This window comes from Trachemys scripta, chromosome 11 (genome assembly GCF_013100865.1).
Source record: "Trachemys scripta elegans isolate TJP31775 chromosome 11, CAS_Tse_1.0, whole genome shotgun sequence".
Taxonomy (NCBI): domain Eukaryota; kingdom Metazoa; phylum Chordata; order Testudines; family Emydidae; genus Trachemys; species Trachemys scripta.
The window spans coordinates 30649042-30674095 of NC_048308.1; the positions used below are offsets into that span (position 1 = coordinate 30649042).

Sequence of the window (25054 nt, forward strand, 5' to 3'; positions counted from 1 at the left end):
GGGGGGCAGTTAGGAGCAGGGGTCCCAGGAGGGGACAGTCAGGGGACAAGGAGCGGAGGGGATGGGGGGTTGGGAGTTCTGGGGGGGAGCTGTCAGGGGACAGGGAGCAGAGGGGTTTAGATGGGTTGGGAGTTCTGGGGGGGGAGCTGTCAGGGGGTGGAGAGTGGTTGGATGGGGAATGGGAGTCCCAGGGGTCTGTGTGGGGGTGGGGGTGTGGATAAGGGTTGGGGCAGTCAGGGGACAAGAGGCAGGGAGGCTTAGGTAGGGGGTGGAGTCCTGGGGGGTAGTTAGGGGCAGGGGTCCCAGGAGGGGGCAGTCAGGGGACAAGGAACGGGGGGAGGGTTGGGGGTTCTGAGGGGGGCGGAAGTAGGAGGGGCAGGGGCGGGGCTAGGGCGGGGCTCCTCCCGTCCTCTTTTTTGCTTGCTGAAATATGGTAACCCTAACCTTGGCCAGTTCCCCAAGCTGGGCCTCTTGCCCTCCCCCCCGCCCCTGCCAATCTGGCCAGCCAGCCCCCACCTTCAGGCAGGCAAATTGCTCCTTTCACCCCCCCTGCTATGCCCCTCCCCGCACAAGCTCCTTGCCAACTCTCTGGCCAGGCCCCTTCACCCTCAGCTACATTTACATGTAAGTTGGATAACACACAACTTGAATTACATGAGCAGTGAAGTGTGCAACCCTCTAGTGGCAATTTATTGCTGAGAATTATACAACATAAAGGGGCTTATGCTCAGAGGTGCTGAGCATCAGCAGCTCCCTGGGGAGTAGCAGGAGTGGAGTCCCAGCTCAATTCAGCTACTATGCTCTAAAATATTCCTGATTGTGTTGGTAGACTGTGATGACCCATACTAGAAAATAAAAAAGAGTAAATAATCACAGGGTCTCATTTCAAACTCAGCCTAAAAGTCCTGTTTTGTTTGATTTCATCTGTTCTCTTTCTTGCAAGCTCTACTAAACATCTTCACTTTTGGCCATGAGGACAGCCATGCTCTCTCTCAAAATACAGCAGTACCTTGGTTACTCCATGATGGAGCAGCGGATCCTACCATAGTTGATGCAATCCATGTGCCCCTCCGGTAAATAGTAACACCACTTGCCTACATATTTCACCTTTGGTTGCTCTCATCGTCACTTCAAAACACTGCTTCTTACAAGGTAACAAAACTACACAACTTTGCCACTCAGCCTACTCTCAACACTGAATCTATTTTGACAAACAGCAAACATCCTTTTGGTTGACACCTGGAACTTACAGTATTGCCAACCCCCAAAATTATAAGTAAGATCCCCAAAAATCATGAGATTATTAAAAATAATACATTTTAGGTTCTTTTTAAAATTTGACTTCTGCTTTTTGAGCCTAGGGATCACCTAGTTACAATTTTTAGCTTTTCTCCACTGCCACAAGGGCTAGAAAGTTAATTTAATTTAATAAAAAAAAACCCAAAGCTGAGCCTCTTAAGTTACCAAATGACATCAGGCATTAAGAAAAACATCCAATATCACAAGATTCACGATAGAATTCTGAGTTGGCAACACTATAATTTTGATAACAGTAGCAAAAATATAGATCCAGCTAATGATGCAAGGAGCTGACAAGGGAATAACAAAACATTGTGCCAACAATCCTTAAGCAAATTGGCTAAAGAACCAAAACCAAGCTAGAGCACTGAGTTAGTAAAGTTTTGTGTTGGCATAAATACAATTTACAAAAGTATTAAAAACCATTACTAAATCAATCCAACTCATTTGGGATGAACAACTGGCTGAAAACTGGCAGTGCATAGTTTTACTGCTGTGCAAGAAAAATGTCTAATATGCACGGAAGATTCATTGTATGACTGGATAATTTATAATTTTGATATTAAAAATTTGGAATTTTTAATATTTGTTTTAGATGCTTTGAGTCAGTCTCTGGGACTATTTCCAGATTATTTTGCTATTGCTTTGTTCCAAATAAGAGTGTCACTATCTAGAGCAGGGATGGGCAAACTTTTTGGCACACATCTGGGTGGGAAAATTGTATGCAGGGCCATGAATGTAGGGCTGGGGCAGGGGATTGGGGTGCAGAAGGGAGTGTGGGATACGGGAGGGGGTGCGGTGTGCAGGAAGCGGCTCAGGGCAGGGGGTTGGGGTGCAGGAGGGATACGGCAGGGGGCTCAACATAGGGGGTTAGGGGGCTTAGGCCTGAGGGTACCACCTCAGAAGCTCCCTTTGGCCACGGTTCCCTGTTCCCGGCCAATGGGAGCTGTGGGGGGTGGTACCTGCCAGTGAGTGCAGCGCACAGAGCCCTCTGCCCCCTCCCCCCCAGGGGCCGCAAGGATGTGGTGCTGGCTGCTTCTGGGAGCAGCATGGGGTCAGGGCGGGCAAGGAGGCTGCCTTAGCCCTGCTGTGCCACAGGGCTGGCAATCCTGCGGGCTGGACTGAAAACACTGACGGGCCGGATCTGGCCCATAGACCATAGTTTGCCCTCCCCTGATCTAGAGTTCACTTACTGAAAAAAAAAAAAAATAGATTGTGTGTTATTTTGCATGTTCTAGAGAAATATAAACCTCAATCTAATTTAGCAATAAAATGTGCAATAACCCCTTTAGGCCCATAAAATGATTAGTTTTTGATTAATGCAACAAAGGGAAATGTAATATTGACCTGTCTGTGATGAAATGAAGCCACATCTTTCACCTTGTGTGCGCACAGATCTTTCTTTTCCTTCATTCCAGTTCTCATATACTAATGGTGACCCATCTCTCCACCTGCATAGAAACATTAAACATTTAGTCTTCATGTGTCAGTATAATAATGCCTGCATCTGTAATTTTCACTCCATGAATCTGAAGAAGTGAATTTTTTACCCTTGAAAAAATAAATATTTATGCCCAAATAAATCTGTTAATCTTTAAGGTGCCACTGGACTCCTTGTTGTTTTTATTAAACATTTAGTGACATTCTCTTCTTTTTTCCACCCCTCAAATTGCCACTACATTAATAAATGCCACCAAACAGATAGAGGATAGAAAATGTCCCTTAATTAGCTCACAAAAAACCCTATTCACATTGTTGCGTTATATCCATCATAGCCCTTTCAGTAGAAATACTGTTAAAATGGGAAAAAATAGTAATAAATTCTGAATTACAGCCCGCCCCAATAACCTAAGTGGATCCTTGACACCCCATGCAGTCATAAAACACAGTCTTATTTTGACAAACTGAAGGACAACTTGTAAACAAGATATTTCAATTTAAAAAACAAAAACAACTCCCCCCCCCGACAAAACAAAACAAAAATCTCAAGCACACTTAAGTACATTCTTACCGAAATCCATCACTAGATACTTCAGAGTGCAATCCAATCCACCAGCGTATGTCATTTTTTGATAGCTGTAAGAATTTTTTTTTTACCAGTGTTTAATTACATATAGTTCCCCTAGTAAAGCATAAACAAACACCTAAGACCCAGTCCTACTCCCACCAAGGTCAATGGGAGCAACATCCAGTCCAAATCCTGTTTGCCTTAATGTATATGAGTAGGCCCATTTATTTCACTGAGACTATTCATGCAAGGACAGCAAGATTTGGCCCTGAGTTTGCATTTGGATCTCCGATTTACAGAGGATAAATTGCCAATTTTAGGGATTTATAGCTTGTTTGTAAAATTGTGCTGTGACCTGAAAATTGCTACACAGGTCTGAACCTGAACTTGTTTTGTTTACTTAAGATATTTTTTTTTAAAAAACGGGTAATTTATTTAACTTTTAAAATGCAGTTTAATTTTTAATACTAAAAGGGATAGTATTAAAATAATGTTAAACAGTCATTAAAGTTTGCAAGTTGGTTACATCACATTTTTAACGGCTTTATTATTACAGTTCTACATTACAGATTTCAGAGTGAGTGAGGTGTTCCTTTTAATCCAGAGAACAGATACAATACAGACAGCAACAATGTAAGCTTCTACTCACTGCTCTGCCAACATGTCTCTCCCCGAACTGGGGTGGGGACCACTTCTGGGATGACATGATTGTTGAGTGTTTATAGATAAGGCTACATTTTAGTCACAGATATTTTTAGTAAAAGTCATGGACAGGTCACGGGCAGTAAACAAAAATTCACAGCCCATGACCTGTCCATGACTTGTACTATATACCCCTAACTAAAACTTGGGCCGGGAGTGCTCTGGGAGTGCCGCGGGTGCTGGTTAACATTCAGCCCACGCCGTGTAGTTTCAGGGATGTGTTGAGACATGCGGAATTTAAATTCTCCTTGTCACACCTTGAAATACCTTCAAAAAAGTTTCTCATGCCTGATTGTGATCAGTGCAAGGACCACATTCATTCCATTCAAACGTTTTACAACTTTAATGATAGTTGCCCAGGCTTCTGCTACCACTGAAGTCAATGGTAAAACTTCCAATTCATTCTGAAGAGAACAGGATTAAGTCCAGTGTTTCATGTAGAAGCTACTATAGCTCAAGAACACTTGGCTATACTGGGCTTTAAAACTAGTTGGAGCTCCGGTGTAGACAAAACTCTGATGGCCAGAACCATTTTTATAACTGAGGTTTAACTAAACCAGTTACAGGAATAGTTCTGCTGCCTGCAGCTCCAGCTGGTTTTAACAATTTGATGTTTCCCCAGTTCAGACAAGGCCTGATTGGCAAGTATTACCCAATCCTCCAAGGAGCTGAGTGCCTCCTGTGAGAGGCTGAGCAATCTTGACTCCTGCTGAAGTAAATATGAACTGAGGGCACTCAATACCACATGGGATCATGCTCATAATCCGACATAAAACCAGTGAATTAAGTTGAGTTACTCTAGATTATTTATATACATTAAATTTACATTAATAATTTAATTAGATTTGAGAGCAGAATCTGCCTCTTTTTTTGTAAACACAAAATTGCAAATCCTCTTTTTACCTAGATCCTGGAAGGATATACTGGTAAAGTCAGTATTACATGCAACATGACTTTAAAACTTGTCTTATTCTTTTGACAACCCATTAATAAATATCCACTATTTGTTTTTAACCATTTTTAAAAATAACATTTTTTTCATTTTAAGTAAAATCATCTTCATATAATCATTTTGATTTACCATTTTAAAAATGATTTTAAGTCAGAAAAATATTTTGTAAGCGTTCTATATACTTCATGAATAAAATATATATTTTAAGTAAAACCAAGTTATAATCTCAACAGAGCATAAACTATAATAAGAAGCAATAGACCTGGTGATTGAAACATCTGCTGTACAACGTATACAAGGACAAGATGTTCTTTCATTACAACCTATCCCTGTTTAAATTCATTTTCAATATATTTTGCGTGAAAATTCTCACTGTCTACTACAGATGAAAACAGGCTAGTAAGTCATTGAAAGCTTAAAAATATCCTATTGCATTAAGAAACAATCTGCTTAAGTGTTTGTTTTACTTTTTAAGGTAAAAGCAGAGAGGACTTTACATGCTGAAAGTAAAAGTAGACAGTAAACAATTACAGCTTGATATCTTTTTGGCTCAGCAATAGTTGGTGATCTTTTAAATTAGTGCTGCAGAGTGTAGTATTGCTCTGACTAAGGCACCAGAATCATAGCTATTATGTGGTTGTTTTTTTTTCTTCCTTCATTCTTTATTACTAAGGACATTTAAATGAAAACAGGCTCTTTGTTTCTTGGGAATTCATCTATTTCTTCCATTTAAAATAATAATAATAATCTGCTTATTACATCACAACGATTGCTATGGAGATTCTGATTTCATATACAAATGAGAATTATGATAATTTAGAAGCAAAAATCCGGTTTTCATACAAATTACCTTAGTAACAAAGGGCTCTAATTCAGAAGAAATTGTATGCAGCATTCTAAAGAATGGGAGTTGGGAGTGACATCCTGGACTGGCCTATTCAGAGGAAAAGTTGATCTGTGGTGCAAGGGCTAAAGCAGCCAGCTTTGGAGCTGCTTAATGAGTGGGAAGCTTGTGCATTACCAATTCCTGCTCAGCACTGCTGAGGAGTAAGTACAGCCCTTCAATTACCTTTTAGAGATGTATGCTTAAGAAGAGGACTTCAAAGCATTCAGGAGAAATTTTTTACCTGATAATTTCCTGTCTGCTAGCAGCATCTCCCTCAGTTCTTATACATACGAGCCATTGCCCTGCTGTCTGCAGTTTCTGGGTGCAGTTCAATGCTGCTATAACAACCCCAGCTGGTCAGGTCCCCTTCTCCAGCTTGCCATCACATGATTCATTCCAAGCTGTATAAAAGCCTTATAAAATATGATTAACAACAATAGCTCCAATGCCAACCAGTAAACCATGTATAGGAGGCTAACAGGCCTACAAATTGTAGATATAAAAATTAAATTTCGCTCCTTGGGTAAGAAGCCATTCAGGGAAGGTAGAGTTGTAGAAGATGCTGCTATCAGAAAGGAAATTATCGAGTATGAAATTGCCCATTCTGCAACCCAGTGTTTCTCATGAGATGTATGAGAAATAACAAAGCAGTGAACAGAAATAGGGAGGAGTAATAAAGTCAAATGAGATATGGAAAGCACCTCCCAAAATTAATTGCTAAAGTGGCATGTAGCACCTTCTGGCCAAAGGAGGCCTCTGAAGAGGATAGAAAATCCACCTTGTAGTATCCAATAGAGGTGTTAACAGAGAACCATGCTGCTGCCCTGTAGATCTCTGCAACAAAAAACACAGATTCTTTCTTCTCATGCAGTCATCATAAACCTCATGAAAGGTGCTTGACTTCACCAGCAATAGATGAACCTGATGTCTTCTATGCCTCTACAACGCATAACCTGATCCATCTGTCCAGGGATCATTTCAATAGCAAGAGCCCTTGGCACTTTGGATGAAAGGACTTGAACAAGAAGCCCAGTCTTCTTGTTGATTCATTACATTTGATATAGATCCTTAGTGCTTTATGAACCATCCATATTACCCCACAGCTTTTCTGTAGGAGGCTATGGTTTTGGACAGAATGATGAATCATCTCCTTTGAGACATGAGAAGATGACTTCACCTTTGGCAAGAAAGATACCAGCACCTTGTCAAAATGGAACAATGAGGTTCCTGTTAAAATTGCCAACTCATCTAGCAGACAGGATAGTGACTGTGTGGGGAGGAGAGGGATGGTTTTGGTTTGGAAGCACCATCCACCAAACTCTAATTTTCCCACAAACAGGGGAGCACCTGGGAATTTGGATGAGCACAGGATTTGTTTGGAGTGACTGTCTTGCGAGGTGTAGCCAAATGTGGCACGGTGCCTGGGAGATGAGGTCTCATTGCTAGAGTCCTTGGATTTGCTGTTGGGAAGAAGGGGAGCTGGGTAGAAGTCTGCCTCTTTCCCCAAGGAGCTTAAGACGCACTTTGTTATCTGGAGGTTGGGGGTGTGTGTGAAAAGGCAGGAATGACATGGTGCCCCTTAAGGGTTTTTTCCTTATGGCCCAGGTCTGTGCTGGGACTTGCCCCCAAAGCTGGCTGACTGGCATTCCCCTTGTCTTGGATTCTTTCCCTGACATGTTCTGCGTCTGCACATTGGGCTTTTCTGCATTAGAGTCGCAGCTCCTCAGGGTGGGGAACCCGACATGCCAGTCCAACTCTAAGGCCCTGTGCTCTGGCAGAGCGAGGGTTGGCTGGCTGTGAACAGGCAGGTCATAATTCACCCTCTGGAGAACCTATAAATGCTGCCTCACATATGAGAATACCACTCTGCTTTAGCCTGGTGAGTTCTGGGCAACTCTGACATGCCTGAGGAGGAGCAGAAAAGTCTGGTAGGGAGGCTGTGACTGAGACCACAACATTGCTCAAGGGAACGGGAGGAAGGTTGCTCATTACTTCCCAAAAAACAATTAAAATTAAAGCTGGAAAAGAAATGCTTGGGAGCAAAGCGAACCACCACTGAACTGCTGAGACAGAAGATATGGATGCAATCCAGAGTAAGGGACATAATCAGCAAGGGCTGTATTACAGGATTGAAATGCCCTCAAAATTGCAGACAGGAGAATAGCCCATACATACCAGAACTGAAAGAGATGCTGAGCTGCAGAAAGATATATCCATCCCACATTAATGTTGGACATTAATCGGTCCATGTAAATTCTGCTGGTGCACTTTAAAGTAGTGCTGTTTGAAATAGTACTACATTAAAACACACTAGAGAACCTTTAGGGAGCACCAGCAGTCTCTATCAATTAATGTGAAAAACCTTCATGCACTTTAGAAGTCACTCCCCCATACAGTGCATTGCCCCACTGTGTAGATAAGCCCTCAATATGTTCTCCAGTATCATTACCCAAAGGCCAGCTACAATTTACTATATGACAAGAGAGCATTGTTGTGCAACTGTATAAGACCAAATCTGGCCTTATGCAACTGCATCCAGAGCCCCAGTCTGTGACTGAGCTAGGAACCATGATGGCAAATTTGGACTCAATGATGCTGCAACAACTCCTATGGCCTGCACAGACACAGAGGGATGAGTGGAACAAAGAGGGAGAAGCTTATGATAAAATAGGTACAGTGCATGCAGTGTGGGAAGCTCCTTTACATGAACTCAACACTTCCCAAGCACTTCCACAACTTTGGAGTAAGGAGCTGTTTTTTGTTTCTCTTGACACTTATGCAGCAAGCTGACCTGTCTCTTGACCATTGCAACTACCACTGCCCCCCAGTCCAAAAGGTTACTAACATACAGCAGGATGGTCCTTTAGAATGATAAAGTAAGAGGTAAAGATAATAGTAATAATATAAGCAGAATTGTTTCTAAAATAATATGACTTTCAACTTTTTATAAAAGGTAACTGAAAACCAGAAATGCCAAGAGATGTTATTGGTACTGACATCTAATTTTGCAAAGGTTTGTCTTGTTACCTGTTTTATTCTACTGTGAATAAATTCTTGTTCATTAGAAGATTGTATTGTGACTATTTCACCACGAAGCCAACCACAGACGAACTCAAAGTTGGTCCACTCTGAGGCACTAATATGAAAGAGGTATTCTGCTCCTTGATAATAAGACCATGGTGGTTCTAAAATAGAAGCAAAAGATTCAAATGTGTTGCAAAAGGTTTAAGACTTCCTTTCGATTCTTACATGGAAAATTCTTTGCAACTAACAAAACGTATATCTGAATATACTATATATCACAGGACAAAGATTCCATTATAAAAAAACCTCTCATTAACTTTGATCTATCATATATTATAAACTGACAGAGATACTAAGCCAAATTCTGGCCTGAATCATACCCCATGCAACTCCAATGATATTAGTGAGGCTGCATGGCATATAAGCAAAGGGAGAATTTGGCACATTGATTTTAATGAGTCTCAGAGGATACCAAATTCCTACACCATCTGCTCTTGGCTAGATTCTGATATCTTTAGTTGAGTACTCCCACTATGACTAGGGGCTTGTCTTCACTATGGGGGTAAGTCGACCTAAGTTATGCTACTTCAGCTATGTGAATAATGTAGCTGGAGTCAACATAGCTTAGGTTGACTTACCCCAGTGTCTTCACTGCGCTACATCGACGGGAGATGCTCTCTGGTCAACTTCCTTTACTCTTCACGGAGAGCTGGCATACCGGGGTCAACTGGAGAGCACTCTGCTGTTGATTTAGCAGGTCTAGTTAGGACCTGCTAAATTGATTCCTGCTGCATCAATTGCAGCAGCGTTGATCTCCCTAAGTGAAGATCAGCCTTAAGAGTGGCAAAATTTGGCCTTATAGAAGCAATGAGATCAATAATTCTTACAACGTTACCTAATGGGAGTTTAACGTTTATTAATTATTTTTACTTATAGCTTAAATATATAATTCCACATAATACTTTTCAAGATGTGAAAACTAAAACATGCTTTTTCATACCATTTATGTACCACTGTGGACTCTTTGGCTTAACACCTGTAAAGAAATAATAATTAAGAAACAATATTTCACACACCAATCATATAGTAGAATTTAACAAAAAAATTCTATTACTTCTTTTGTTGGTCAGGTAGAAAATTCAAGAGGGAATAAAATAAATATTGGGCACGTAGTTTTTAAACTAACATGACATTTTTCAGCAACAAGATAAGGCACTTGTGCTAGATTTTCAGCTAAACATTCATCACCACATACTGCTCATCAGTATAGGTCATTTCTAAACTATGTGCATATTGAAGGCCATCCAGCAAATGGAACACCAATCTCAATCCAAAATCTAAGGGTACTACAGTCCTGCTTTCATTCTATGCAGCAGAACTCCCATTGACATCAACACAGAGTTCTGGCATGGAATAAGAGCATTCTATGGCCCAGAAACATTTCCCCTGTCTCTTTTGGGGGGAAGGGATTGCTCAGTGGTTTGAGCATTGGCCAGGATTGTGAGCTCAATCCTTGAGGGGACCATTTAGGAATCTGGGGCAAAAATCTGTCTGGGCATTGGTCCTCCTTTGAGCGGGGGGTTGGACTAGATGACCTCCTGAGGTCGCTTCCAATTCTGATATTCTATGATTCATTATAACATAATGACTAATTATAAGTAGCATACGTGAATTAAAATATAGCTTAACAACTCTTACCTTTTGGTATTTTGCATATCCATTCACGCTTCCCATTGCAATGCAATGGCAGGATTGTTCTATTTACTTTGTATGCAGCACAATTTCTTGAATCATCTTCAACATATATGCTCTCTAAAAATGCAGATACAACCTGCAAGAGACCAATGCTTTCCTCAGCCCTGACTGAGATTCCCAGATAAGATGTTTAAAAGTTTTAATACAAAATTAAACATAAGTGTTTTGAAATGTATACGTTGCACCATTAGAAAACTGATAAACTTGGGGTACCTGAAGTATGGTGAAGAACTCTTAAAATGGGGTCCACAGCTACTCTCTTCCCGGGCCCTATTCAGTACTCCTTGCTCATTTTCAAACCCTTTTTCATATAGCTAACTGAGTAGCATTAAACAGTAACTTTTTGCCATTCCTGACAGGGGCTGCCCCATGTCTAATGTTATTTTTCCTCTATGTTCAAAGTGGTGCATGATTTGCATTTTGTATTTACGTTCTGCACTTATTTTCATCGTTAGTATAGAGAGTGTTTGCTGTAATGTTTTTCTAGATACAATTCTAAGGATTATATTTTTTACTGGGAGTCTCTTCATGCCCTTGAAATGCTTTAGTACTTTTGAATGCCATGTAGCATTTCAAATAATATTCCCACACTGTGTGCGCCAAAGTCAAAACTTGCCACCATTTAAGATGTGGCACAAGAGATGTGACTAAATCTGTTAATTCAAAACCAGATTATGGTTAGTGAAGTGGATGAGTGTGAAGGAAGAGTCCATTTTGTCTGGCCATATAGTTTGGCTATTTGGAACGTTTGCTTTTAAATTGTGGTCTCATGATCAGAAATAATTTAATAGGTCCTTAGAATATATAGCATATGAGTATTTACAGGAGTTCCATCAGACCACTCCCATGTTCCTCCAGACAAGGGGTTTCTTTTATTAAATCCAATCCAGAATTGTCTTTCTTCAGCCCTGTGACAGACAAAAAAGAAAACAGCTGAAGAACATGCTGAGATGTTTGTCTTGTCTAGCTTCATAATGCCTTTTTACAATGTATAAATAGCCTGCATATCCATAGCAAATTCTGGTAACTGAGATATGTCAAATTGTGATGTATTTATTAGAGTTCTTAGGAATGTTCTGCAGAGTTGCTGGCATCAATAAAATAATTTCTGTTTCTCTGATTAAAAAATACCAAGTTATCTATTTAAAGATGGCAATGTAAAAAATATTGGGTCAGATGGCGAAGCCCCTTTTCCTACTGGTGAGAAGTTACACATGTGGTTACAATGACTAATGAATATTCACAGACTAAACTATTACTTAGTATTGATAAGGATCTGGGCCACACAGAGCACATCTTGACATAAAATATAGCAAATTGTGGCTGCATACTGCGAGACTGAAATCAGAACGTTCACCAAAAAAAATGCACAGTCTCTAGCCACTTATGATAGAGGAGTAATTCATTTGGTTTAATAGGCTGTTTCAGTAGCCGGGAGCTAGCAACAACAGAAAGACACAATCACATGCATTAAGATTATGAGGACAACACTGAGTAAAATCTCCTGAGTATGCATTGCTCAATAAAATGCCATCTGACCACATCTTCTGCTTTTTCGATGTATTTTGTTATCGAAAGATTCCAAATTTAGGGCCTGGTCTTACACCCATTCAAATCAATGGACATCAATGGGAGCAGCAACAGACCCTTTAAAAATCATTAGGATTAATAAACAGACCACCCTATCATGGAGGGTTTGAGCATGATGAAAAATAGTGGACTATAGTAAGACTTGTTCCAGCCCTGGCACAGATAAAGCTGGTCTTTAAAAGAAATTACATTAGAATTTTGCTATTGTGCTTCTTTTGGAAGAACAAATTCATTTTCAACTTCACTTCAGTCAGCGAGGGAGATTTAAGTCAGTTATTGGCCACTGTTAATGAGGATGTAGAGGCACAGAGAGTTCTCTTTGTTTAAAAAAATCTTTGGTGATATTAAATTTTATAAATACATGTTTACCGATCAAACATTTTGTTTAAAAACGTGTTCAAAAAATCCTCTTCATACACATGGGTAAAGCTGGCAAGATGTGCTCCAAGATCTTGGCATAATGCTTCTGCTTCATCCCATGTTCTTTTCATCAGGACTTTCTCATTGTGAAATACCTGCATATAAAATAAGTACCACCACAAATGTGAGAACAAAATTGATTTTGGGTGGCTAATATAATTTTTTTTTTTAAGGAAGTGCAATTTGCCCTTGCAATAAAAGACATTTTGCTCGGTCTGTTTCTGAAACTAATCTTACCTTGGCTTTCATTAACTTTGAAATGCTGTATAAAATGGTACTGATAAGTTTGCAGTCCCAGTACAATGGAGAAAAGATCAAATGCAACAAGGAGTCTTGGATTCTTTTAGAAAATTTAGAATTTTAAGTTTAAATGAAGAATTTTCTCTCTTTAAACAACGTTGTCTGGAACAGTAGGTAAAATCCTGACACAAATCAAGAGATTTAGGTAACCCTTTTTTACCTTATAGCAGTTGAGCAGATTAGATTCTGATTCCCATCCAGGATAACATACATCCAAAGGTTCTTCAAAATCAGGCTCGTTTTCTTCATATGATTCAATTTTTTGCTTACACAATGACATAGCTTTGAAGCTTTTACAGTTTTTCACCTCCCAGTAACCAAGAGGCTGCCCTCTGCGAACAACAACACACCCTCCAGAATGGCCTAAGACAAGGAAAACAAGAGTATTCAGCATCAGAACAAAACATTCTGTGCCCAACCAGGACATAGTTTTATGAATTAGTAATGGTCATCTTTTTATGAGGTGCTCAAAGGTATCAAATTAAATAGATTTAAACCATTTTTCCTAATAAACTCAACATTTAGTGAGACAAGGTGGCTGAGGTAAAATCTTTTATTGGACCGTCTGTTAAACGATGACACAACTGTAGATTTTACTCTTCGATCAACAATACGATAGCACTGAGAACTCATTTTGGAGTGAGTATGATTGTGCCATGACCCTGAGATTCCATGGATTGGTTGAGACTGGAAATAAAGGGATACATTATTATAGCCTTTACTCAGTCATACATGGGAGCGGGAAGCAGAGGTTACTCGCCTGATACTGCTGGCTGTGAGCAAATGGGCTGGGAGGAGGCCGACTGTGGGAGGTCCCCTGGCTGTACCTCCCCTCCCCCAACCTTCGTAGCTGGACAGATTACCTGGCTGGGTGCACAGTGGGGAGTATGTTGCTCATGGGGAGGTGCAGTTATGTGCCATCATTTCCTCAGGGCAGACTGTAAAATTACAGTCTGATCCAAAGTGAGCCTAATGCTACACATATCTTGGGCAGAGTGAGGGAAGAAAAGTGATGTTGGCTATGTAAAAAGGGTGGCAAAAGTAATCTTGGCTCAAGAATATAGTGGGAGATATTAGAATTTAATGAGAAGTTGCCATTTATCACTAAAGTATATTACTCACTTGGCTGATGCTTGTTCCAGTTTGTATAACTCACAGGCTGATTCTTCCCCTCTGTAGTTAGCCAGAAGTATTCTCCTGTATTGTTAAGGTCTTGTAGGGCTATCCAAAAATAGGTGTTATCAGTTTCCACCATGCTACGAATCATACTGTTGATAAAAGCTTGTTCAAATCTTTAAAAAGGTCAAGATAAAAGTGTTGTGAGAATAAGATACCCTAATTCACATTTCCGTGAATAATTCTCATGAAATATTTTGAATAATGCAAAAGAGAGAAATATCCGAAGCCATCTACACTTTCTAATAAATGTCAGTCGTGTATTTGCAATAGAGGCAGAATTTGGCTATTATCGCGTATGCCCAAATGCTATACAAAACCATCGCTGAAGCTATCTAATTTGCATACAAAGCAATAACCTCAATGCTTATGGTACAATATATGGAAAGAAAACAGAACACCCAGAAGGTATTATTTATAAATAATGCAGTGCTCAACAATGAGACTCTTCATATGCATGATGAGGGAGGAGTGGTGTAGAAGTTAAAAGGGAGTTACAGAGAATATTGAGGGGGGAAAAGAAAAAAGACTTGTCACAACAATGTTTTGTCAGGATTTGATTTGGACACTCTAGTGGCACTGAGTAACTAGTGGCACTACACCAATAGCTCTGACATTTGCAGATGAAGATGTTCTGTGGGTGAGTAAGCTTTTTTAAATTAATAAATGGTATATTTAATCCTGTTTTTACTGCATAAATATAATTTATTGGTATAGCATTATACAAATAACTGCCTTAACTTGTCAAGGCATTTAATCAGCTTCCTATGAAATTACATACAGTGCATTAAGGACCCAATTCTGCAGAGACTTATACACTCTTAACTTTAGGCACTGTGAGCAGAACTACTGACTTCCATGGGAATGGTCAGACAGTGTAAAGTTAAACATGTGCATAAGTCTTAGTAGGATTTGGGCCTATGTAGGTACTATTCATTTATTTTTTATTTATGACTTTTTGCTTTTCCTCCATCCTTCTTAGTAATATGCTCTTTATTGCCAGAGATGATGATAATTTAGGATATTCTAAGTATCATTAATTCTGAAGAAACATGTTTGTAGTTGTCATATCAGGACCAAGAACCTAAACAATAAATAAAATGCCATGTTTACTACTACTTTCTCAGCTAGTGCAGTATGACAACTGGAAACCAGGGTCTGAAACAATGATAATGTGGAAGTGATGAACAGTTATCACACCTGTGCCTCCAGTGAGGTGCTTTGTATCCTCAATTCCCATTGATGCTAATGAGAGTTGTAGATACTCAGCAACTCAGCAGGATCTTTCCTTTGTATTCACAACATGCATTACTATTCTACTAAGATATTCATTGAGTATTAGGGACAATGTAGGGAATCACTGTCCTAGCAAGAAGAATCTCCATCAACCTAACTCCTGGATTTTTAAATCCATCCCACTGAATTATTCTCTTGAACCTGACAATGCTGTCTGTCATTTTTTCAACTGACCGGGTTCCTCATACTTTATTTCTCCATGCCACTAATGTTGGGGGAAATCTGTTCTTTTCCAAAAGTGAGCAAGCACGTATCTGGCTGCTAGTAGTAACTGTGTTATAAATGTGTCTTACCTCCCACCCCCATTCAATCACCTCCTTTAGACTATAACCTAATAGAACTATGGATTCTGTGGGTAGCCTAACTTTGAGTTATCTTGAAAAATTCTATTTATTATTTTTCTACAAAATATTATTATGATAGGACATTCCCACCATATATGCAGACAGGTCCCTATTCCTCTACATCCAGGATCAAGTAGGGTTTATCATGTTAACATTTTTCAATTTTGAAAAGATAAATGGACAGTTGAGAAGAGGTTCACCAAACACGAAGAGGTCTCTTAATAGTAACAAATGCAGGATATGAGTAAGCTTTGTTAATATTTGTACATATGTGTAAATAATGATCAAATAAAAAGGATAAAAAATAAAATATTTTCTTATATTTTATGCATATTTGAACATTACTTATTTAGAGCTTGATCCAGCCAGGTGCTGAGGACTCCAGCCCAAATCCAGCAAAGAACTGAAAAATGTGCTTAATTTTAAGCAAGAGTACTAAAGTCAAGCATGTAATTTAGTGCTTTGCTGGAGTGGGGCCAGAGTGCTCAGGATCAAGGCTTTACAGTTGTATCCTGCAAAGTAACCTCAATTTCCACTAAACCAGGTATCTGTCCCTGTGTAATTTACTACTGTAGAGTGGTAGCAATTGCATAAAGGGAGCAAAAAAGGAGACACAACAGCATTGACTGGTGACCCACATTTCCAAGAATTCTATGAAACCAGGGCGGGGCGAGTAGGGAACCACCCATGGCGCAAAGCTGCAGGATTGGAAAAATGGGGCGGAAATGGAGGTGACATAAAGGGTCAAAGGGTAAAGGGGCTCAGGGAGGGAGTTCCACCTCCAACCTGACTCACCTCAGCAGGCCACCCAGCCAGTCTGGGGGTGGGAGCTCAACCAAAAAAAAATCAGGGGCGGGGAAGGTGGGGAGTTTGAGCCAACGTGCCCTCCCCATATCGCCTCTGGGCGGAAAAATTATGATAAAAATGGTAGAAGGTGCAAATACGTTTGCTGTCCCTGGCTGCTAAAATGGCTAGTTATGGTTCTATATGAATCAATTCCATGGGTCAAGTTTAGAGGTCAGTTACCCCAATTGTATCTTTTGGCAGCCTAATAAGCTCCTATGTAACTGATAATTTTTATTGCTCCTGTAGTAACAGAAAAGAATTGGATACAGGGTTAGAACATGTAAAAGGGTTTCTCCTCAGGCCATTTGTCCTCAGACACTCTAAATGTTTCCTTGGAGCAAAGGTGCTCACAAGCCTTGTTAACATTGCCAGTTTTTTTCCAACTTTTCCACACAACTAATTCTGGATGGAATCAAAAATAATGTGTTTGTAGTAAAATAAATCTTGACAAGCTAGGATCTCCTCTTACAACATTTACATCTATGTATCATTGACCATTAGTGTATCTACACTAATATACTTTATAATTGATTGAAGAGTATCAACTTTCCCCCCCCCCCAGCTCTCCCCACTGGCTATATAGAAAGTGGAGCTGATAAAAAATTTTTAACAAAAATCAGATTTTGTTTTTGAAAAAAAAAAAAAAAAAGTTTAAATGAAAATGCAATTTTCCATCCATAAACTGCTTCAATGGAAATTTTTCTCTTTTATTTTTTGTCAAAAAAAAAAAAAAAATGAATTCTAAAACCCAAAATGCTTTCAGTTTAAAATGCTGCCCTGGTGCCTCATAAGAGTCTGATCAAGTTGTCCAGCCTATAGAGGAGTATGGGAACTTGAGGTACCTGAAGTATTAACCCCCCTGTAGCGTGAAGCACCCTGGTGGCATTTCAGAATGGAAGTATTTTGGATTTTGATTTTTGTTTTCAACAAAAAATTTTCTGTAGAACTCCCCCCCACCACCACCACCACATACACACACACAGTCCATCAGGTCAGTAATTGCACTCTACCAAATTTAATCCCACCTCAGGAAGAAAGCAATGACAAAATGAACATTTGATTTTTGTCAGTCATTAATCTATGTAGTATTATTTATAAATAGTAACATTTTCTCTATGCTTTTTTTATAGTTAGAATAACATGTTACAAATATCTTTGCACTGTCTAATAGTATTAACTACCTGTTTGTTACTGTTACAAGTGAAGGAGGACAGTAATAGCCACTGGAAGCATGTTCAAAACTTCGAGGGGTATTGTCGATTTTGTAACAAAATCCACCATGTCTCTCCCATCCCTTAAAAAAAAAAAAAAAAAAAAAAAAAGGGTTATTTATATATAATATATATATGCACAATTGGTTTGGTTGTTAAGCAAGTGATCCCTCTTTGTACTTTCTATGTAATCATCACTAATTATGTTATCATATGTGCCCCTTTCCTTTTTGCTCTGGTGGGGTCCTTGTGACCATACCTGATTGACAGTCTGATGAGCCAGGCTTTCAGTAGCCCTGTTTCCTGCTATCATGTGATGAACTATTCCATTCATAAACCGGAGCTGGTTTTGATTTACTTTAAAATGAATACAAATACAATACAAGAAAGAAAAGGATTACTGGATACATATTGAAATATGACTGCTTTGTAAAAACAAGAAGCTAATATTAAGTTAAATACCAGTAATCATTTTTTTTAAAAAGAATGTTGTATCTCAGAGAGGTAGGTAAGTAGATGTATCCCAATTTTACAGAATCAAAAACTGAGAATTTAAATCCATTAAACATGAAAAATATGACTTGAAAAGTTTATTTCATGATCTCCGATTTGTAGCCTGTAGGTATAAGTATTTGCTAGGTAAGGCATAGGTATAAATTAAGGCAGTAACACAATGAACCTACAAGCCTCAAGGACTGTAAAATAATATATTAGCTAAACTAATCAAGGTCTAAGTCCCAAAAATCCTAACCAGGAGTAACCCTAGACCATAAGATATCCCAATACAGAATGGTGTAATAAATAAGTAACACTGAACTGCAGACAGCCAACCACAAGATGACAGATTATGCCAGCTTTAGATAATTTAAGTTAGGAACATCAGCAGATATCCAGCAACAAGAATGCCATGGTAACTAACTGATGTACAAATGAGCTTGAGGTAAAAGGCCCAGTAACCTAAAAGGGAGAAGGGCACCCCTACATTCCTCACCCTAGGGTGAGGAAATACAGATAAGGAAAAGGGGCTGAAATCCCTACTGAATATGCATTAGGCAAAGCGGACATCAGCGTAACACATTATAAAAGCTGTATCTTGGCCAGTGGCGGATTAGCCACTGGGCCAACAGGGCCTGTGCCCAGGGACCCTGGCCAACTGGTGGGCCCTGGAAAAATGGGTACCCCTGCACCCCGACCCACTCTGCCTGCCTGGCGCTCCTGCTGGGGAGTGGGGTCAGAGTGCTGGGGTTTGCTCCTGCCGGGGAGTGGGGTTGGGGCATGGGTGGCTTATAGGGTGACCAGATGAGAGGAAGAAAATAATCGGGAAACCAGGGAGGAAAAAAAAAAAAAAAAAAAAAAAAAGATTTTAATCGAGACATCTGGTCACCCTAGCGGCTTGACACACTCCACCTGCCCAACCAGCACTCCTACCAGGGAGCAGGGAAAGCCCCCACGCCCCAACTCTGCTCCCTCACCCAGCAGAAGCGCTGGGCAGGTGGGGAAAGCCCCTGTGCCCAACCCTGCTCCCCGGCAGGAGCACCGGGGGAGGAGGGGACTGCAGATGGAAGGGGTGGGGGTTGGGGGCCACTTGCTCTGGCCCAGGGCCCCACAAAACCATAATCCACCTCTGATCCTGGCCTGCATACCTTGGGAGATGCCATGATGATGACCAATGGTGGGGATGGTGAGGATAATGACTAACGCTTAGGGATTTTCTGCAGGGAGTGGTGAGAGTATATAGATGCTCATATGTGGGATGTTTTGACCATTTTATATTATTTGTCTGCTGAGTTGGAGTGCTTGTGATTTTGCTAACTGTATTAATAAAAATATTAAAAAGACAGAACACCTTTCCGAAATGTAACTAACTGTCTCCTTCGGGCACACGGGATTCCTTGTAATAGCCTTAATATTTCTGGATCTGATCAGGAGGCAGAACCTTGCCAAACCACAGAATGCTAACTGGGAATTAATACATAATGAATAGATCAGGCAACATATTGAATACAGGGTAATGAGTTTACTTACTGAATCTTGGGGGTACACGCCAGGACATTTAGATATGTCATTTTGGGATGAAGTGTTTAATTGTGCTTGTTAGTTTTTAGTTGTGATAACTCACTACTGATGTAGAATATCAAAAGTGTAAGAAACATTACATGTTGATTCAACTTAGCTAGTATTTGTGACCGTCTGTATCCCTATGTTTACCCATTTTATAAAAGTTTATGGTATTTTTGGTACAAAGTATCCTTGTGAGGTATCATTTGAAAACTCAGAATTTGCTGATCATTACTGTCATGTTAAGATGTGTGTGGCAACATTGTATGTAAAGTTATAATATTCTACTGTATGATATTACTAAGACATGTTCCAAGTCTGGAGAGCAGTCACAGTTTCCCAGAGACAAAAGGCTAGCCAGTGCCTCAGACAGGTGTCAACAAAATCAAATGGACCATCACCTGGTTAAGTGGCCATTCTTTGGCAGGAAAGAGGATGTGGGCAAAAAATTACATCTAGACAAAGAAACAACTGGGGGTTCCTGTCCACACATCCTTTCTGTCTCCTGAACCTTAGCTGGAGATGATTCTCAATGAAGGGAAAGAACTATAAGAAGGGAGAGCAGACACCCTAAATGATCTCTCCCTTTCTCTCTACCCCTAGCATCGACAACACTTAAAGAACAAAGGAAGCAGCACTGGACTGGGGGAGGGATCCTGACTGAAAGAAATTCAGCCAGTAAGATTGCTGAAACATTGGGTCAGAGAGATCTTTGCTTTGAATTGACTTAGTTTATTAAATTGGGCATTAGCTGTGTTTTACTTTTATTTTCTTGTAATCAATTGAGACTTTTATTCATTATGTGTAGTCACTTAAAATCTTCCTGTAGTTAATAAAATTGTTTTATTGTTCTAAACCACTGTGTTTGGACTGAAGTGTTTGGGAAACTACACTTGGGATAACGGGATTTGTGCATCTCATTTTCTATTAATGACGAGCTTTGTATGAGCTTGTATTGTCCAGAAGGGGATGGCCAGTACAAGACAGATTTCTGGGAGAAAGTCTGGGACTGGGACTGCAGGTGTTGCGCTGCAGTGTAATTCAAGGGTGGCTGGCTATAGCACTCATACAATATAACGGGGGTAACTTACATGCTGGAAGCTGTGTGAGAGCAGACCAAGAGTGGTAGCTGTCACAGAGAAACAGTGTAAAAGGCACCTCAGGTTGGAGAATTGAGGGAACACAGCTATTCATCAATCCAGATTGTACCCTGTCACAGTATTATATGTTACAGCTGTATGAGATTTTTGTTTTGAACTGAAAATGAAATGTTTACTTAATACTAAAAGTGGTCTCACTGCTGACCTTTGATAAGGCAAATCATCCTTCTTGTTATTTACTTCGTATTATTTTCCTGCTCTGTTTTCAAACCCAGTAATACTTTTAATTTTCTTCAATCATTTTTTAAAATGCCAATAGCACAGGATAAAATAAATGAAGCACATTATAGCTTACACAGGTCTAATTTTTTTCACCCAAGAGGTTCACATTGGGGAAGAGTTGACAGAGCTTTTGTAAAGGGAAGTCATGCCCCACCAATCTATTAAAATTCTTTGAGGGTCTCAACAAGCACATGGACAAGGATGATCCAGTCAATATAGTGTAGTTGGACTTTCAGAAAGCTTTTGACACGGTCTCACACCAAAGGCTCTTAATCAAAGTAAGCACTCATGGGATAAGAAGGAAGGTCCTGTCAGGGATTAGTAACTGGGTAAAAGATATAGAACAAGGGTAAGAATAAAGGGTCAGCTTTCACAAATGGAGAGAGGTAAATAGCAGGGTCCCCTAAGGATCTGGACTGGGACCTGTGCAGTTCAACATATTCATAAAAGATCTGGAAAAGGGGATAAATAGTGAAGTGGCAAAGTGTGCAGACAGTAAAATATTACTCAAGATTGCTAAGTCCAAACCTGACTGTAAAGAGTTACAAAGGGATCTCACAAAACTGGGTGATTAAGCAACCAAATTTCATAAATAACCAACCCTCCACACAAATGGACTTTACTAAAATAAGACAGGAGATCTACATTACACACTTCACCTCTCTACAAAGGAAAAAGGACCGTAAGCTGTCTAAAATCCTACCTGCCACATGGGGCCACAACAGGGGTACCCCTAACTCACCCAGCAATATCGTCAATTTATCCAGCTACACACTCAACCCAGCAGAAGAGTCTGTCCTATCTCGGGGACTCTTTTTGCCCCAGCACCCCTACGAACATGATACAGTTCTGCGGTGATCTGGAAGCCTACTTTCGCCGCCTCCGACTCAAAGAATACTTTCAAGATAACACTGAACAGCGCACTGATACACAGATACCCTCCCACCAACAACACAGGCAGAAGAACTCCACATGGACTCCTCCTGAGGGTCGAAATGACAGTCTGGACCTATACATAGAATGCTTCCGCCGATGTGCACAGGCAGAAATTGTGGAAAAACAACATCGCTTGCCTCATAACCTAAGTCGTGCAGAACGCAATGCCATCCACAGCCTCAGAAACCACCCTGACATTATCATTAAAGAGGCTGATAAAGGAGGTGCTGTTGTCATCATGAACAGGTCTGACTACCAGAAGGAGGCTGCCAGACAACTCTCCAATACCAAATTCTACAGGCCATTCTCCTCAGATCCCACTGAGGAATACACTAAGAAACTGCACCATCTACTCAGGACACTCCCTACACTAACACAGGAACAAATCAACATACCCTTAGAGCCCCAACCGGGGTTATTCTATCTACTACCTAAGATCCACAAACTTGGAAATCCTGGACGCCCCATAATCTCGGGCATTGGCACTCTCACTGAAGGACTGTCTGGATATGTGGACTCCCTACTCAGACCCTACGCCACCAGCACTCCCAACTATCTCCGTGACACCACAGATTTCCTGAGAAAACTACAATGCATTGGTGACCTCCCAGAAAACACCATCCTAGCCACCATGGATGTAGAGGCTCTCTACACAAACATCCCACACACAGATGGAATACAAGCTGTCAGGAACAGTATCCCTGATGATGACACAGCACAACTTATTGCTGAGTTCTGTGACTTTATCCTCACGCACAATTATTTCAAATTTGGTGACAATATATACCTCCAGACCAGTGGTACCGCTATGGGCACCCGCATGGCTCCACAATATGCCAACATTTTTATGGCTGACCTGGAACAACGCTTCCTCAGCTCTCGTACACTCATGCCCCTTCTCTACCTACGCTATATTGATGACATCTTCATCATTTGGACCCATGGGAAGGAGACCCTGGAAGAATTCCACCATGATTTCAACAGCTTCCACCCCACTATCAACCTCAGCCTGGACCAATCTACACGGGAGGTCCACTTCCTAGACACCGCCGTACAAATAAGCGATGGCTACATTAACACCACCCTATACTGAAAACCCACCGACCGCTATGCCTATCTTCATGCCTCCAGCTTCCACCCTGGTCACACCACACGATCCATCGTCTACAGCCAAGCACTGAGGTACAATCGCATCTGCTCCAACCCCTCAGACAGAGACCAACACCTACAAGATCTTCACCAAGCATTCTCAAAACTACGATACCAACACAAGGAAATAAAGAAACAAATCAACAGAGCCAGACGTGTACCCAGAAGCCTCTTGCTACAAGACAGGCCCAAAAAAGAAACCAACAGAACTCCACTGGCCCTCACCTACAGTCCTCAGCTTAAACCTCTCCAACGCATCATCAGTGATCTACAACCCATCCTGGACAATGATCCCTCACTTTCACAGACCTTGGGAGGCAGGCCAGTCCTCGCCCACAGACAACCTGCCAACCTTAAGCATATTCTCACCAGCAACCACGCACCGCACCATAACAACTCTAACTCAGGAACCAACCCATGCAACAAACCTCGATGCCAACTCTGCCCACATATCTACACAAGCAACACCATCACAGGACCTAACCAGATCAGCTACAACATCACCGGCTCATTCACTTGCATGTCCACCAATGTTATATATGCCATCATATGCCAGCAATGCCCCTCTGCTATGTACATTGGCCAAACTGGACAGTCACTACGCAAGAGGATAAATGGACACAAGTCAGATATCAGGAATGGCAATATACAAAAACCTGTAGGAGAACACTTCAACCTCCCTGGCCACACAATAGCAGATGTAAAGGTTGCCATCTTACAGCAAAAAAACTTCAGGACCAGACTCCAAAGAGAAACTGCTGAGCTCCAGTTCATTTGCAAATTTGACATCATCAGATCAGGATTAAACGAAGACTGTGAATGGCAATCCAACTACAGAAGTAGTTTCTCCTCCCTTGGTGTTCACACCTCAACTGCTAGCAGAGCACCTCACCCTCCCTGATTGAACTAACCTCATTATCTCCATACTGATTTATACCTGCCTCTGGAGATTTCCATTACTTGCATCTGAAGAAGTGAGGTTCTTATCCATGAAAGCTTATGCTCCCAATACTTTTGTTAGTCTTAAAGGTGCCACAGGACCCTCTGTTGCTTTTTACAAATGGCACTAGAAATTCAATGTTGACAAGTGCAAAGTAGTGAACATTGGGAAACAATCCCACTTATACATACAAAATGATTGGGTCTAAATTAGCGGTTACCATTCAAGAAAGATCTTGGAGTCATTGTGGACAGTTTTCTGAAAACATCCACTGAGTGTTCAATGGCAGTCAAAAAAGCTAACAAATTGTTAGGAACCATTAGGAAAGGGATAGATAAAAAGACAGAAAATATCACAATGACACTGCATATATCCTTTGTATACCAGAACTTGAATACTGCATGCAGTTCTGGTTTCTCCATCTCAAAAAAAGATTTATTAGAACCGGAAAAAGTACAGAGAAGGGAAACAAAAATGATTAGAGGTATGGAATTGCTTCCATATGAGGCACATTTTTGTAGTGTTTTGCAGATTTCCTTACAGAATGAGGACTGAAGTTCAGATATAGAGTGAACGTTTTGTGAGAAGTATTCACCCACAGATGAACAATCCTTGGAGCTTAAGTTCATAACTTCGTTGTAATAAGCCATGAATTTTAGTGTCTAGCAATCTATAACCCACTAACAATCCCCTGCACCGGCTTCCAGATTAACAGGCCACTTCACCTTGAACAGTCCCCTGAAATATGTGTTAATTACTTATGCTCAATAATGTGTTCCA

At 40.6% G+C, this 25054-nt stretch overlaps 1 protein-coding gene across 1 annotated transcript in view; it reads right to left on the bottom strand.

The window, feature by feature from the left end:
- PLA2R1 (phospholipase A2 receptor 1) overlaps positions 1 to 25054 on the bottom strand; it is an 84021-nt gene that overhangs the window by 20772 nt on the left and 38195 nt on the right. The window contains 10 exon segments of the mRNA XM_034785248.1: positions 2647 to 2750; positions 3311 to 3375; positions 8875 to 9032; positions 9872 to 9907; positions 10570 to 10702; positions 11450 to 11534; positions 12586 to 12731; positions 13097 to 13299; positions 14059 to 14228; positions 17780 to 17892. Of these exon segments, the coding sequence (XP_034641139.1) occupies positions 2647 to 2750; positions 3311 to 3375; positions 8875 to 9032; positions 9872 to 9907; positions 10570 to 10702; positions 11450 to 11534; positions 12586 to 12731; positions 13097 to 13299; positions 14059 to 14228; positions 17780 to 17892 (1213 nt within the window).